At 42.7% G+C, this 15935-nt stretch overlaps 1 protein-coding gene across 2 annotated transcripts in view; it reads right to left on the reverse strand.

The window, feature by feature from the left end:
• lrp1bb (low density lipoprotein receptor-related protein 1Bb) overlaps window positions 1–15935 on the reverse strand; it is a 233809-nt gene that overhangs the window by 44557 nt on the left and 173317 nt on the right. For both annotated transcript variants that reach the window (XM_084022198.1, XM_084022197.1), the window contains 11 exons: window positions 14307–14511; window positions 11096–11288; window positions 8854–8979; window positions 7760–7888; window positions 7487–7606; window positions 6715–6828; window positions 6351–6500; window positions 5998–6120; window positions 2472–2591; window positions 1509–1637; window positions 990–1112 (listed from right to left, as the gene is read on the reverse strand). In XM_084022198.1, the coding sequence (XP_083878324.1) occupies window positions 990–1112; window positions 1509–1637; window positions 2472–2591; window positions 5998–6120; window positions 6351–6500; window positions 6715–6828; window positions 7487–7606; window positions 7760–7888; window positions 8854–8979; window positions 11096–11288; window positions 14307–14511 (1532 nt within the window). The remainder of the gene's footprint in view (window positions 1–989; window positions 1113–1508; window positions 1638–2471; window positions 2592–5997; window positions 6121–6350; window positions 6501–6714; window positions 6829–7486; window positions 7607–7759; window positions 7889–8853; window positions 8980–11095; window positions 11289–14306; window positions 14512–15935) is intronic.

Below are 15935 nucleotides of genomic sequence, written 5' to 3' on the forward strand. Positions count from 1 at the left end.
CCAGCTGCAAAAGACATAATTTCAACATCGTAAAAGCTTCAAAAACAATATTTCTTATTATCGTCAAAACCTGTATCTCAACACCCCTAATCTTCACATGGCAAATAGTTTGCTGCTACTTTAATGCTCTGAATATAGAATTAAAGGCATATTTCATCGGTGGAAACATGAATCTGTATTGAAAGCGGGGCATATATGTTGTCGAAATGTAAGATAAATTTCAAATTTGAGGCAGACAGTGACTTTTTGGCGCATGTGGATTGAAGACAAAAACTCCCACAATGCTCAGCTCTGCAGACCACTTCCACTAATCTGTCCCCACTCCCCAGTCCCCTGCCGTTTTGCACACACACTGCCCGAGAACAAACAGGCATCCCCTCGTAGTAAGACACATGCATGGCTTTACGTTTTTTACCACCGTGCACCGACCGGCAGCAGCCAGCGCAGACCAACCGGCGGTGGCAGCCAGCGGATCTTGAACAGAGCGCACAGCAGCATTTTTATTATCAAAGGACCATTCCAGGTCCACTCACACTCCGAGTCTGACGTGAGGTCTCGCCACTGATCTGTAATAGGTCCTGCCCCCTATAGACGGGTTGAAAACATAAGGACCCAGTGTTATAGTCTTACCCCCTCTAACCAAAGCTGCCTCTGATGATGCAAAATGAGTCTTCTCTGTGGAAAATGAGGAAATGATGCCATTCAAAAATACTGCCCGGTTTCTAAAGATACAGAGGCGAATGGGTAAAGTATTCCTTTAAGAACATTGCTTGCAAGGTGAGGTCCATTCAACAGTTCATTCCTTTGAATACATATCTACCATGACGAGCTCCTTTTCTAGTAAGAAAGGACAAACAAGACGAACGAGTCCATCCTCGCTACTTTTTATAAACGTACTGAGGCCAACTTACAATGGGTGCATAATCATGTCATTGGTGAATGTTTTGGTGAATATTAAGAGCAAGAGAAAAATAAAAGAATGCACTTGCCACATTCAATGGACTCATCCGACCCGTCTCCACAGTCGTCATCATGGTCGCAGACAAACCGCTGGGGGATGCATGCTTTGTTGCGGCAGCGAAACGAGCTGTCTTCGCACGTGTTGTTGGGTGCTAATGCATTAAAAAAAATAGTTTCAAAAGCAAATCAATGGATAAACATACTTTTCCTAAACATGGCATGGCATGCAATATGGGTAAAAAGTCAACATAAGTGAGCCTGTTGCTACTCCTCTGGGCTCTGTGTTTAGAAGGCTTGAATGGTCCAGAAGCAATTTGTGGAAGGCGATCCAGATTACTTCAAGAACAATGCAATCATGCACTACTTCCCACTGTAAACATGCTTTCTTTTTCTTGTTTGAAACAGAGATTTAAAGTAGGAGTTCTGTGGGTTTCATGTTCTTTGGGACACAAACAAGTGTAAACAAGCAAGATTTCCTAATTCTGGGTTTACATTAAGTTTATTTTATAATTGCAGGTAGGTGTTCAATGTGTCGGACGGGAGTTTACCACAGCCAGCAGCAGAAAGTTCATCGCTCCCATCAGGGCAGTCCCTTTCACCATCACAGAGCCAGCGTTTCGGAACACAGGCATACGATCCAGGGCAGCTGAACAGCCCTGGAGCACATGTCACCGAGCCTGAGAGGGGACAGGACCACATGCTCTAGTTCCAAAAGCCAAGAATGCAATAGGTTAAGTGCACCACAGAGGAGAACGCGTTTGTACAGGGGACACTCAACTGAAGCAGATGTATTTTGTTTTGTTAAAATTGTACCTTCTGTTATCAGTGAACACTCAGCAGCAATTCCAATAAATTCAAACAGTTGTTCTGCTCTCAACTGATACGCCTTAAAGAAACGTACATTTTTTTATTGCACAGCAGTTCCCCTTATGCAAGCTAAAGCTGTGAGTAACAATTATTTACTTGGATTCGATAAGTCAGCAATACTCGCCTTTATGTTAGGGCTGCCCTTTAAGGCAAAAGAGAGCAACAGAAAAACAAGGCTGCACTGAGCAACGGTGAAGTTCAATTAGGCATGCGTTGCTAAAATGCATATCTTATTTTTAAAAATAATTGTGGCTGGGAAAGCATTGGGCCTTTTTCATTAATATTTCCTTGACACTCCATTACAATCCAATTACACAACCAATGTTTGCCGCATTTCTTGTCTCTTTATTGTGGTTGGATTATTTTCTGTTCCAGAGTGCATTACACACATATCTCATTCACCCATTGAAAAAGCTGTGTCTCTTGGGCCTCGGTGATGAAAAATCTATTTGCCTCAGTGCCCATTTGAATCATCAGAAATGCCCACGTTCTCGTTTGTTGTCTCGTTAAGATTTGTTTCATTTCTGCCCATTCCATTTCCAGCTCTGCTAGGGGGAACACGTGGAGCTTCCGCACGCAATATAGCGGATGTGACCTTTTACACCCGACAGCAGATTCCTCATGACATCTGAAAGGGCACTAACCACAGATCTGCACGCTCTCGTCAAGGCCGTCCTCGCAGTCGTTCTCCCCATCACACAGCCACTGTTTGGCAATGCACTTGTTCTTTGAGCAGGCGAACTGGTTCCACAAGCATGACGAGTCTGCAGAGGGCAGTAGGAAAGCAATTCCAATGCCATAAATCAAACAAAGTGAGGAGGAAACAACAACAAAAGTGGCTTTATACCCTACAGAAGGGGATTTTAATCAAAACACAACAAGTGGGCCGGCTATTATTTTCCCTGCTTAGCAGCCCGCATGAGAGTAGCTGCCACACAAAGGACTGCAGATATTATTTTTCTTTCCTATTTTCTCACAGAAGAATGATTTCCATGTGCAGGGAAATAAAAGCATCAACTGAACACAAGTGTCTAGATTAAATATCGTATAAACATCACGTAACTGAAGTATTCATTATTAAGGTTTGAAAAGGAAGCTAGGTTCCTAGAGGTGATAACAAACAGTTGGATGCCAACCAAGAGAGCACTCTGATCATCACTGATCACTGTGTAAAATGTGGATGTATTCAACAGCCGTGCTGTCGTCGTGTCACTGAGCCACCCACTCTCCCTGGGGAGTTGTTCTGTGGTCTCTGTCCCTCAGATGTGAGGCCTGGCAATCTCTGTCAAAGCTTTGATGAGATGTTGAGAGAAGGAAGAGGGTGTTCTCCGGGTCACACCACAGTACAAGGGATTATGGATCCAATAAGGTTAGGGACGGGGGTTTCTCACACCGCATTGCTTTTCCTTCCTGTCAGACTTTGTACATCATACCAGTTTTACGTGCCTTGATAAAATGTAAGAAAAGCACAAGATAAACATGAAATGCCTAAATCTGGTAGCTCTGATTATCCAGACTTTCTGTTGGGTGATCCTAAATTTGCACTTCAAATGCTGCTTCTGCAGCTACATCGAGTGTAAAACAAAATAGCAGGTCTACAGCACATTAACTGGATCAAAGAAAGTCTTTAATGCCTCATATTCAATAGTGCTCCGCACAGAAGAAAAGGGCATTGTGCTTTGTGAAGTGACACATGATTATGTCATCTAATCAGATGTAGGAATTTGAAATTTCGGAAATGTAATGACATTTTCCACAAACCACTTTGACTGTGCAGTCAGATTAGCAGTGGCAAGAGCTTTTTATATGCTAATTAACTGAGAGGAATGGGAATATTGTCTATTTGTCCCGAAAAGCTATTCAGGACTTCTCAAAGAATTGTGGAATAATTCATATCAGCTCTGATATGAGCACATTTGAAGCATGGGATGTTATCATCACACGGGCACAAATTTCGAAAAAAAAAAGGAATGGAAATGCTGCTCATGTGTAATGCATCTCTCTAACAACATTAACGGCCAATTTACAAAATAAATCAGATAACTCGTAAAGCATTAAATATGACAATCGGGTTGATTGTGCTGAACTGCCTCCCTCTATCTGCTGCAACTGAAATGTGAACAAAGGTGCTGGTTAATTATCCTGAAAGAGCAAAGCAGACGAGTAAGAGATCATCTTAGTCAAACGCTCACAAAAGGCAAAGACATTCTATGATCATATTATATTTGTGTTATTCTTGTTGAAAGTAGTTGGTGCTATCATCAGTCCCAGACATCTAGGGTCTGGGTGGTTTGAAGGCAAAATTAATTATTCATAACCAAGACTAAAGCTTACAGCCAGCTATGAGGCTTTACTTAGGCACAGTGGTGCTTTAAGCTGAATGTAAGCCTTGCATGCTCTTATAGATAACGTTAACATGATTATTGAGCACGTGTAATGCTCAGCATGGCCACCATCCTAGTCCTGTGTGATAGCGTGTCAACATTTGCTTATTAGCATTAAGCGCAAAGAACAACTGAAGTTGATGGTAATAATCATAAATCAAAGTATTGGACACATTTGACCTGAGCCAATGATGGCGCTAGATGACAAGTTAGGGGATCAACAAAGGGGAACATGAATGCCTGTACCAAATTTCATTGGCAATTCAACTGATTGTCGACGAGACAATAAATGGTCCTTAAATCCTTGAAACGTCCCCCTCATAGCAGTGTGAGATATTTCAGTGGGATACATTGCCTGGGAACCTTTAATGTCTGTACTGAATGTTGTGCCAATCCCTAAAGATCCATCGGGTTGAGATATTTCACTGCATGAGCAAAACGCTCAACCTGCTAGTGGTGCTAAAGGAAAGGTCAAGGGGACATTTTATGGCAATCCAATTAAAAATTGGAGTAAAAACCATGAATCTCATCCTCATGGTGGTGCAAGATGAAGAGTCGGTGGATCATTTCATCTCCATCCATCAAATAGTTGTGAGGGTTTATCAGTGGTGGACGGACTTACCGACTGAGCAACACTAGCATGGAGATAACACAAAGAAAAAACAGCTGAAGGGAGATGAAACAACATTCCTCGTTGTTCCTCATTCCGTGTGTGTGCATTTGGACGTGTTTGGTGTCAATGATTGCAAATTGCAATAGTCGCATCTCTCTTGCCTCATAGAGAATGCAAAATCTGGTCTGCTAACAGATGTCAGCACTAACTGCTAAGTGCCTCATGACTTAGTCTAGACCATACAGACCATGTGTTGGTTAGACAATATGACAGGCTGACACCTCAAATGCAGGCATTGAGGGTTTTGACACTGTGTGTGTGTGTGTGTGTGTGGGTGCACCACTCCGACAGATCTAATTATCTTTTGAATGTGTGTGACGGTGATGAAGCTTAACAGCTACTCTGACCACCTACATTAAAGCACCTAGTCCATTTGGCGTCGGTGCCAAAAGCAGTGACACGTGAATGGTTATGTCTGCAAGCAATTGGTTTTGAGGGGAAATTATATTAATCAATACCATGACTTCATTATGTTCCCCGTGTTTAATTGGACGGATCTTGATTGTCCCAGTAACTTGGCATACATTTGCACGGATCAAAGCGTAGGTAAGAATGCTGTCTCTGCCTCCGGTGAGGGAAGCGGAGGAGTGGCATTGGGATGTGTAATCCTTTCATATGTCCCTGGTTTCTATTGGACCCACACATCATCAGTGTGACAGGTTCAGTGACTGATGCCTCATTAATTAATTGTTACACTGGAAGTGCTCTAAATTATAATTCAAAGAGAGAAGGGGGGAAAAAATGTGTGTCCTCGACGTGCTCAATCTGAATTCAGGGTCGGAATTAAACTTTCAAACAAGCAGCAACACCCACTAGAGAAATCACAACCGTACCATAAGGGGGAAACAAAAAGAAGAGACATTTCCTTATGACATGATAAACAATCATCTCATATCTTTCCATCTCCTCCTTACAAATTGTATGTAATATTTGTTCCAGGCCTGGTTCAAATGACAAACACGGAACAACAAATAGCTTCTTGTTAATGGAAAATAAATATCCTTCCAACCACCGGCAGCAAACAAATACCCTCATTTATTTCTACCCGAAATAAACATCATTTTAGTTTATTGTGTACGCGCTTTCATTAGGAGGTAAGATCTGCTGTTTTACCACACTGGAATTCATCCGCTCCGTCTTCGCAGTCTTTCTGGCCGTCGCACAGCCACACGCTGGAGATGCAGTTCCCACTCGGACAAGCGAAGTGGCCTTCTTCGCACTTCTGCCCATGGGAAACTGGGACAAACAACACAAGCAAGTCAGTCCTCTGGGCATTAGCAGTTATTGGAGGCTTTCCCTTCTCCTAAGCTCTCTCAAAATCACCTCTGAAAATCAGATCAGATCCATCTTAAGTCTTTTCTAATTGAAGCTGGCTTAATTTGTCTCTGAACGCAGATGAAATATAGTGAGCCTGTGTGTGTGTGTGTGTGTGTGTGTGTGTGTGTGTGTGTGTGCCGGTTGCTCACCCTGGCAGTTGCTCTCGTCGGCGTAGTCTCCGCAGTCGTTGGCACCATCACAGATCCACGTCGGGTGGATGCACAGTGAGGTGGAGTTGCAGCTGATGAAATCCTTTTCTTTCACCCCCAGCTTGTAGAAGTGAGAGCAGTCGGTGTGGTCTGCATACGAAACACAGCAGCACAACAATTGTCTCGTCACGGCGGAAGTAATGGTGGAGGGGAAGGGTGAGAGGTGGCAAGCCTGTCAATCTATTCCGAGTGACAGGCGCATATTTAAGTGGCTCCGTCTGATCTGCCACGGGTAGAGCTATGTGCTTTTTACGTTTTCATTTCACCGTAACTGCGATGCAAATCACAGGCCGAAAGGACTCACTGCAGCTTTTTTCATCCGAGGCGTCGGCACAGTCGATGACCTGGTTACACCAGGCGGAGCTGGGTACACAGCTCCCATCCTTGCACGGAGATTCTGACGAGCCACACGTGACATCTAGAGGGGAGAGAATTAGCATTTCAAAAAGAGAATAGAAACCCCGCCGAGAGGCAGGTACAGGTGCAGACGGCGACGCTACTCGGAAGCTCTTTCTGGGGGTCGTTGAAATGAGCTCTCCGGTTGCGAGGTGGTGGATAATAATTCTATAATTACATCTACTAATGGCAATAGAGAATGATATTGTTGATGTCAAATTAAAAAAGAAAATGCAATGCTTAAGATGACACACCGTAGTGAGATAAACTCCTTCCTGAAATCCCAGACTGCTAAATTGGGAGGTCCACATTAATTACGAGAACACCACGGTCTCCTTGTGGGCCTAATCAGCTTGCTGCAGTATTAGTTTATACACCTTGATATTATCCCCAAGCACACCTGTAATCTTTACTGGAGTGTTTCATCATCCAGGTCCAAACAAAAAATCTGGCTCGCAATGTTGAAGGGACACAAAATATTGTCCAGGCAGCTTTCAAGAGCGACGGTCGGGAGCCTCTTTGAATTTGTGCACTCTTTATGATCTTGGGACTCATTAGACAGTGAAGGCTTAGCGCAGCATGTGGCCTAGCATGCCGTATTAATATGAGCATTAGTGTCGCTGGATCCTGCCCTCGGAGGCAGGACGGATTGAACAGGAGATCAAACGGCTGCGACTCACTGCTGCAGAATGCTTCATCAGAGTTATCCCCACAGTCATCGATCCTGTCACAGAAGCGACTGTTGGCCACACACCGTTGGTTGTAGCACGGTCGGAAACCCTTCCGGCAGCTCCTGTTGTCTGAAGGCAGTCAAATTCAGAACGTGTGTTAGAAATGACCAGCGCCACGACGGCCAATAACAGGCATCAATCAAGATTCCATCCGTGTTCCATGTTTCCGAATCAAACCAAAATATATTCCTGATGCTCTGAGTGTTGTGAAGTCTTTCTCACCACAGTACTGCATCTTCTCATCGGATTTATCTTTGCAGTGGGCCACTCCGTCACACGTCAGCTGGTAGTTTATGCACTCGCCGTTCCCACACTCAAATTCAGTGTGGATGTTGCAGGAGGAATTTTCTGCTGCAGAAGAAGACAGTGAGGGCGATGAACTACGACTGTCAAAATCCTAACTCTACTGTGTATACTGAACACACTTCATACGTACAGGTGAACCCGGAGGCACACTGTGGTGGACTCCACGTGTATTCCAGCAACCCGGTTTTAGGTCAACATTTGCAAATGTCACAACTGCACTCAATAAACCTATTACTACTTTCACTTACGGGAATACGGTTGTTAAATTATAATGCCAATTCTAATTTGATTTAATAATGAATGTCAACATTGTACTTTTTGGGTGATTTCAATCAGGCATAAATGAATAATAGATACAATTTCAGAATTTGACCATTTCTCTGTCTCAGCTCTGCTAAGTAAAGCTTCACAATCGAAAAAAAAAAGCATGAAACATCTTCTCGCTCGAGTAAGTTGTGGTAGAAAAACGCCTGTCGTCCTCTACCGTGACATCCAGGCTCCCATCCAGCTCTCTGAGTCACTTGCCATGTTTAATCTGGCCAAACCTCCCTCGTTTGAACAGCTCCTTCCACCTTATGTTCTATGCTCACATCGTATTTCAATTTCAACCAACAATCTGTCAAATGAGAAAGCCAGACACCACTGAAATGCCTTTGTGTTTTGACTTTAAACAGGTAACTGTGACACCCCGTGCTTTCAACTTTGTTTTCTCCTATCTGCCGGCTCACAGCATTACTACGTTTATTTTACTGAGCAGTATTGACTGTGACAACTGGAATCATTACAAACCTACCGCTTAGGCAAAGAGGGAGAGACAGCAGCTGCTCAGGCTTTCCTGTTTGTGCGTGCTTATGCTCAAAAGGAATCCATTCAAAGATATCAAAGGTTCACGTAAACAGCACAAACAAGAGCTTATCCAGAAGCCAGGTTAACTTGTGTATATAAATGTATCCATAACGAGTATCGCAATCGATATCTGGTCCTGGAGTCTGAAGCTCCTCATGACTTACACACGCATCTGTTGTCGTCCAACAGCACTCGTTCTCCCCGGCATGTGCAGTTGACCCTCCCATGCGGTGTCAGGAGACAAAGGTCACCGCAGCCTCCGTTCATGTGTCGGCATGGAGACAGCTCACCTTCAATGACAATGGGATAGAACCGATGAAGCGGGAAGTAGCAGTCTAAGGAAAAGCTCCCCTGGGGCACATTCTTTTAGATGTCATCAGGCTTACATGGTCAATACACTTGTGAAGTGATCCCTCCTCATCTACTCTATTGTAAGTAATATTCCAAAAACATCTTCAAAATCCCATTATTACTGTTAATGGATGAGATGCCTTGTATTGATTTCTGTAAAATTGGATTAGTGTTGAGAGGAAACATCTTGACGTGCTACTGTTTGTTTATGAAGCGTGGGGCAGATTTAAGTGTGTAATGCTGCTCAGCAGTGGTCATCATATGAATAAAATGGGCTTTTATGGTGTAAGAGGCTACTACTCTCCTCATTGACAGGTAGCAAATGTATTTCAATATTTGGTCTTTCTCTGCCTGGGGTGCTATGGGAAAAAGCTTTGTGAAGCTCTGTTGGAATCATGTACCACATTAAATCATGACCAAACAGCAGAAAATAACCCCTGAAAGCAAATGTTTGTCTCGGCCTAAGAAAAAAAAGGTAGAAAAGCAGCTTAGCAACCAGAAGCAAGGTATCAGGAGCAAATGTTCAGAGACATGTCCATCGGAGACCCTCAGTTATTAGCTGCCCTACAGCCATGCGTATATTATTCATGAGAGAAGAAACCGCTCCTCTCCTCTGCAGCTCAGGTAAACCATTTGCATCATTATTTATATGCAGGATATTCATGACAGGGAAAATGCAATATGAGGTTAACAATGTAAAGACGGAAGAAAAGGATAAACTGATTATCAGATAAACCATCGTTGGTCACTGCACATTATGCTATACACTTGCAGCTGTGCAGGTCATAGGATTTGATTATTTCCCATGACGAGATAAACGAGGACCAGCGTTGCTCTGGGCATCCGAGTCCAGTGAGACCAGTGGGACACGCTTAAGCCCACTTGCCTTTGTCCTACTTGGAAATAAAACTTTATACGACACTTCAGAGACTCCTTTTACAACGTAGACTACATTTGTTTTTATTAATTACCTCTGAAACTTAAGTTTGTAGCCATTCTAAATACGACCGTACATTTATCAAACACGCTGTTTTTGTACATTATAATGAGACGCCTTTTTTAAAAGCAAATATATATGCTTATATTTGCTTTAGTAGAGCATGCATGATATACCAGTCAGCCCATATTATCCGCAAATGCTAGCTTGAATATTAGACTTTTAGTATATGTATTTGACTCATCGTTGACATAAAAGCAATTTGTTGAACTGTATATTTAAGCAATAGCTTTGTGTCGGTCCATTAGCTATGATATTATCACAACATATCATGGGCTGAAGTGAGCTATGCTTTTATAAAACAGTCATCGAGTGTAGCAATATGAAAGTTATGGACTACCTCCAAGTTTTTTTTATGAATTACAAAATTGTGTGTCCTGGGCTGGTTGCCTCCAGGCAGTTGTTAAGGTGCAGTTGCCATGGTAAGTCACCTAAATGTTTGATTGGGCTGGTCAGAAACAGAATATCAACTGATATATTGTTCTTAGATGTATTTATTCATATTTGTTATGGTTTATTTAAGAGGAACAAGATAAGCTAAAAGCTCATTCCCATCTGTAGTCCCTTGAGGGAGGCCACCAGTGATGCACAGGTTGATAAAAGTAAAAGATAACATTCAGTTGTGAAGAATTAACACTTAAATTACACTTTGAAAAATGTTGACAATGGTATTGGCCTCAAATAGCCAGCATTTGCTTGACTTTATTACTTCCCTAAATGCAAAAAAGTCACGTCTGTGGTTAAGGAAACGTCATGCATGCCTCAACACACAAAGGCATGGGTGCATGCCGACTGTAGGAGTGGCACAGATAAGCACAGCTTCCTCCAATATTCTCACTTTGCTAGCAGAAAGTACATACAGCAACATATTTATTTTGGTCTGTTGTCCTAGAATACACTACGTGATGAATATGCACATGTTTACAATAACCTCCCGCTCATAAACACACATCATCGCCCAGGCACCTGCACACATAATACATTCCAATATTTGCGGACACAACGCTGCATCCAATGGTCATTAAATGAAGCTCATCTCCAGGTGGTTAAATACTCACAATCGTTTGTGTCCCTGGCCACAGCTATAATTCCCATTGGTTGATGAGGTATGTCAGCTCGAAGCACCTTGGTGTCACCTCCCGTGTACTTGTTTGATCGCAGCACAGAGCGGCGGGCCCAGTCTGACCAGTAGATGAAATCCGCATAGATGGCGAGCCCGTAGAAGTTTCCAGGTCCTGATTTAACTATGACCTAAACATTGAACAGCAAAGCACTCATGTTAGGACTGCTTTCCAGATTTACGGCTGGTGCTGTCAGATGCCACTCTGATGCAAGCACATTTACAGTATATGTGAATGATTCTATAAGCCAGAATAGATAATGCAGTGACAAGGGGAATTCATTTATTTCGTCAGTATTTGCACTTCCATCCGAAAACCAATAACTCTTGGCCTGGAGAAAGCATCGGCAGAATCCTGAGTGCAACCCTAGGAATAAATGTGGAGGATAATGTTTCGACTCATTAATCAACACATCACCCCCGCCGCCCACATGACTGCTTAACCCAGATGTTGGGGGAGTAAATGACAGTGTCATTGGCAGGGAGGCAGGAATCCATCAGATGCCTCCATGTGGGACTATCCAGGCTCATGGGGGGTGGGTGTGGAGGATCAGGGCTTCCAGCAGCTCTATAGTCTCAGCCATTAGAGGGACAGGTTTGTAAGCAGCACCACATTAGCCCTGTGCCATACTGGGATTAATAGGACAGGTGTTGATTAAAGGAGCCCAGCGTGTGGAAGCAACAACTGGCCATCAGGCAAGTGAGAGACAGAAACGAGAGAGAACGAGAGGGAAAAATAGAATGCCAGATGGGGTAGGATGGAACATATTGATGGGAAATTAGATTTGGGAGACATTAACTTTACAGCCAGCAACATATTAATTTTGTGCTGAACTCATGTTTGGGATAAATGTCAACATATTTCATATGTTGCCTCAACGTGCATCAGTTTCTACGGAAACACCCCTGACATTGAAGTCAGATAACTAATCATTCCTTGACAGCTCTTAATTTATATTCTATTTGTGGTAAGAAAATGTATCTTTCCCCTGGTAAACATGCTGATATCTTCCCTTTACATGCACTCCACTGCCTTCTTTGACAACATGGATCTCCACTCTCAAAATGGCACAGGGGAGCGAGCCCTGCCACAGCTCGTGTTCTTCTCTGGGCAGCGCTGGCAGCATGTGACGCCACTGCTGCAGAGAAGATGGGTAGTTGGGCCCTTGAGAGCACTCCAACATCCGAGTTTACATTCACATGACTTCATACAAAATGGGTGTTCTGTAATGCGTCAACATACAACATAATTGTATTTAATCAAGGGCCGAACCCATTTTTATGCCAACATGAAATTATGCAGCTTTTTCCAAAATCACACTAAAGTGACATGGAGCTTCCAGCTGGTTCACATTGAATGTGTAGGCGTCGCAAAGCACCGTAGTAATTAAAGCAGTGCTGCCCACTTCCTTTTGGCGGCCATGGAAATCAATTGGGCTTTCCCCCAGGACGCGCCGCAGAGCTCGGTGGCAGGATAGCTATCTTCAGATCAAATGCAAAATTCTATCCAAATTTTTTCATTAGAAATAGTCTCGTGTCAATGTTGTTTGTGATTCTATTTTACATTTTAAATGACGTATTGATTCCACGTAATTGTAAGTTGTATCTAAACAGAGAGCGTGCATGATGAGTAGACAGACAGGCAGACAGACAGAGATCAGCTCCATAGAAAACAGCAGAGGAGCAGAATCACTCGTTGACCTGCATGGAGAAATGTGTTTCTGGTGTGACCAGCCAGGCTAATGCTCATGCAACAATTGACATGACCAGCGCTTTGCTGGCACGGGTCCAGTCTGAACCCGGCGTTAAGCCTCCATCTCCACGGTAAGCTCCTTGTTTACAAAGGATGGGTTGTCTTCAGATTTTCACAACTGCCGTTTGGGTAAGTGCTTTACAATCAGCTTCGTCTGTTTAATTTACACATTTTAATTGGAATGGCGAATCTGCACCCAGAGCAGTCTCACTGCAAAGCCTTCATTAGCAGGACTACACTGCAGCGAGGGCAGTCGGGGACCCAAAGGTGAAGGCTTCCTGAGCCGCGTGACCCAGCTCACCAAGCATATGGGTAATTAATTGAGGAGAGCCAAGGTGCTGAGTTGCTAAGGTCATGTCAAGCAAAAAACTGAAATCCATAACAAAAAAGGCCATTTTGTTGCAGCATTTTTTCTGTCCTCTAATACATATCATATTCTATAAATTATCCAGCTGGGATTTTCTACATCATGTATGCAGCTTTTCATAGACAAAATGAGAACTCCCCTCCCCGAGACTCTTTGCTTAAGCAGGGAATGAAGATGAAGATGAGATGAAGGAAACCATCTGTCCCATCAGAGCTGAAATATCAGAGGTATATCAGATCGTATCCATTGTACAGGGCATCATGTTTCAGAAGCTCGATAGGAACGGGAGATTAAATGGAAGAAAAATGGTTTGATTTAAGGAGAAAAGGCAGATCAATCTGACATCCTTGTTTCTGGTATGTGTTGTAATTAAACATCTCCATCACTGAGAGAAATTAGGAAATATGTTCTAAGTTGTCACTCACAGTCACATTTTCATAAAAACCTGAAACCTGAAGTAATACACATATAAATATGATGGCCTCCCCTCGCCCTGGGCTTGTTCTACATCACATGCCTGAGGCAACTACACATCTAATGGCAAAAGGACAAACCAAGGAATAGGGTAAGTGTGGCATGTGTGTGGTGGGCTGGGGTGGACAGTGTCATGGGTGGGGTGGTGGTGGTTTGGCCTTAGGGGCCTTAGGCTGCTGCCCCGCTGCATCTCTCTCAGTAGCCATGGAGGGATCTGAGGCAGCCTTGAAAAAAAACTTGCTGTTGTTGTAGTTATTGTGAATATGTATTTTCTCCATCCTCTAACCCCTATCATTCTTGATGAAATTACTTATTATCTCTTTTCGCTATTGTCATATCTGTACCTCTATAATTTGTATTTGTCACATGGAAATAGTGTCACATTCCTTGTGTTAATAAAGATTAATACAAAACATTCTATGATAGAAACGTCTTCATAGCCGATTGGTTACAGCACATGTCACATTATCACAACATCCTGGGATGATGAATGACAGAGGAAAATAAGTCTATTGCTTGACAACCGCAATCTGTATCCTTTATTTTCATACTCACATATCTGTTGGAACCATCATAGTCACATCTTTCAATCTTGCCAAGGCTTCCATCTGAAAAGTACAGCTTCTCTGCTTTGTGGTCAATAGTCAGTCCATTGGGCGTCAGGATGTCGGCGCCGACGATAATCCTCATGTTCTTGCCTGCTAAGGTGGATCTCATGATGCTGGGTCTCTGCTCATTCCAGTTGGTCCAAAACATCACGCTATGTGAGAGGAAGACCAAACCGAACATTGAATTACTAGCGAGCACAAAAGTCTTCTCCTCCGCAAAACTTCCGCCCTCTCCAAAAGGAGCAGTACTTCACCTTAGTACTTCGATGACTTCAACTACAAAGCAAATATGAGTCGTCTGAAATGAAATCACAGAGCAGGAATGATGGCTTGTTGACACCAACGTGTCAGCTCTCTGCCATGCTGGCATATAAACACTAATTGACAGGAAAATATTTCCTCCCTGAATTATATTGCTCAGGGTTTATTTCAGTTATCAACATGTTGCCGAGACCTCCGCGGCCTGTCATCGGCTTCCACTTTTTTTTTGTGCAGAAGGAGCTCATCAACAATAAAGTGGAGCTCACTTTCAAATTGATAACACTGATTAGCATCTTACGTTGTGAGATGGTCATTTATTCATATTCCCCTGCGTGAGGACTTCTAAGAATATGAAAAACACAGATAATGGCAACAGAGTAAATAAATGAAAGATTTGTATCTTAGCTTATATTGGTTTGCAAGATGGATAGTACATGTTTTACATCCACAGCGATGCAGATAAAGCATGGAGGAAATCAGGTGGATATGTTTCAAATTGTATAAAAGCCATGTTAAGCTCCTGAGCTCTCACTCCATACTGCCATGAACTCACGGAAGTCTACTCTAGTGTGATAATAAGGATTCTGGTCAGAAGTCACAACCAGGGACCGCTAATTAATCACTTGAGTTTGAATTCTAATTATGAGACAGTGCTTCTGGGGTTGGATGGATATGGTGCCAAATTGCCAACCAAGGATATAGTCTGAGGTCAAGAAATTAATTTAGTTAGTACACCAGGAGGAGCAAGATACTACTCACTCGTTTCAGACTACTCACAGGAACATTCTGATATTTATGGAAGTGTTAAATCTGAACTAGATGTGACAGGAAGACGGAGGTGTTATTTTTGAACAACAGACACCTTTTAGGATTCATTTTTTGTACCAACTTTTGCTTTAAAACTTTAAAACAAATTTGCTAGTATGGCTATATTGCCCAGCCCTCTCATCTCCATTTTTCCTTTCCTACAGTGGCCCTAATGCCCCGTCGTAACCTTCTGTAGTGAGTGTACTTTATTTGTTATTATTATTATTATTATTATTATTATTATTATTATTATTATTAATAAAAGAAATGCATTACAGAAGTCAGACATACTTGTAACCGAGTTTACACAAACTATGTATCTTGGGGTGAAAGAAAAGGCCTCACAGAACACGGTTAGGATTCTTCTTGACTATTGAATAGAACAACATCTTTTTTTTATTCAGTTTGACACTAAATAAGATGATGACGATTGGAAGCCGAGTATTGTGTTGTTGACATAGAGAATAAAGAAAATTGTGCTTGCAGATCATGACCCCGAGATTCAACG

This window comes from Eutrigla gurnardus (genome assembly GCF_963514095.1).
Source record: "Eutrigla gurnardus genome assembly, chromosome: 12".
Classification (NCBI taxonomy): domain Eukaryota; kingdom Metazoa; phylum Chordata; class Actinopteri; order Perciformes; family Triglidae; genus Eutrigla; species Eutrigla gurnardus.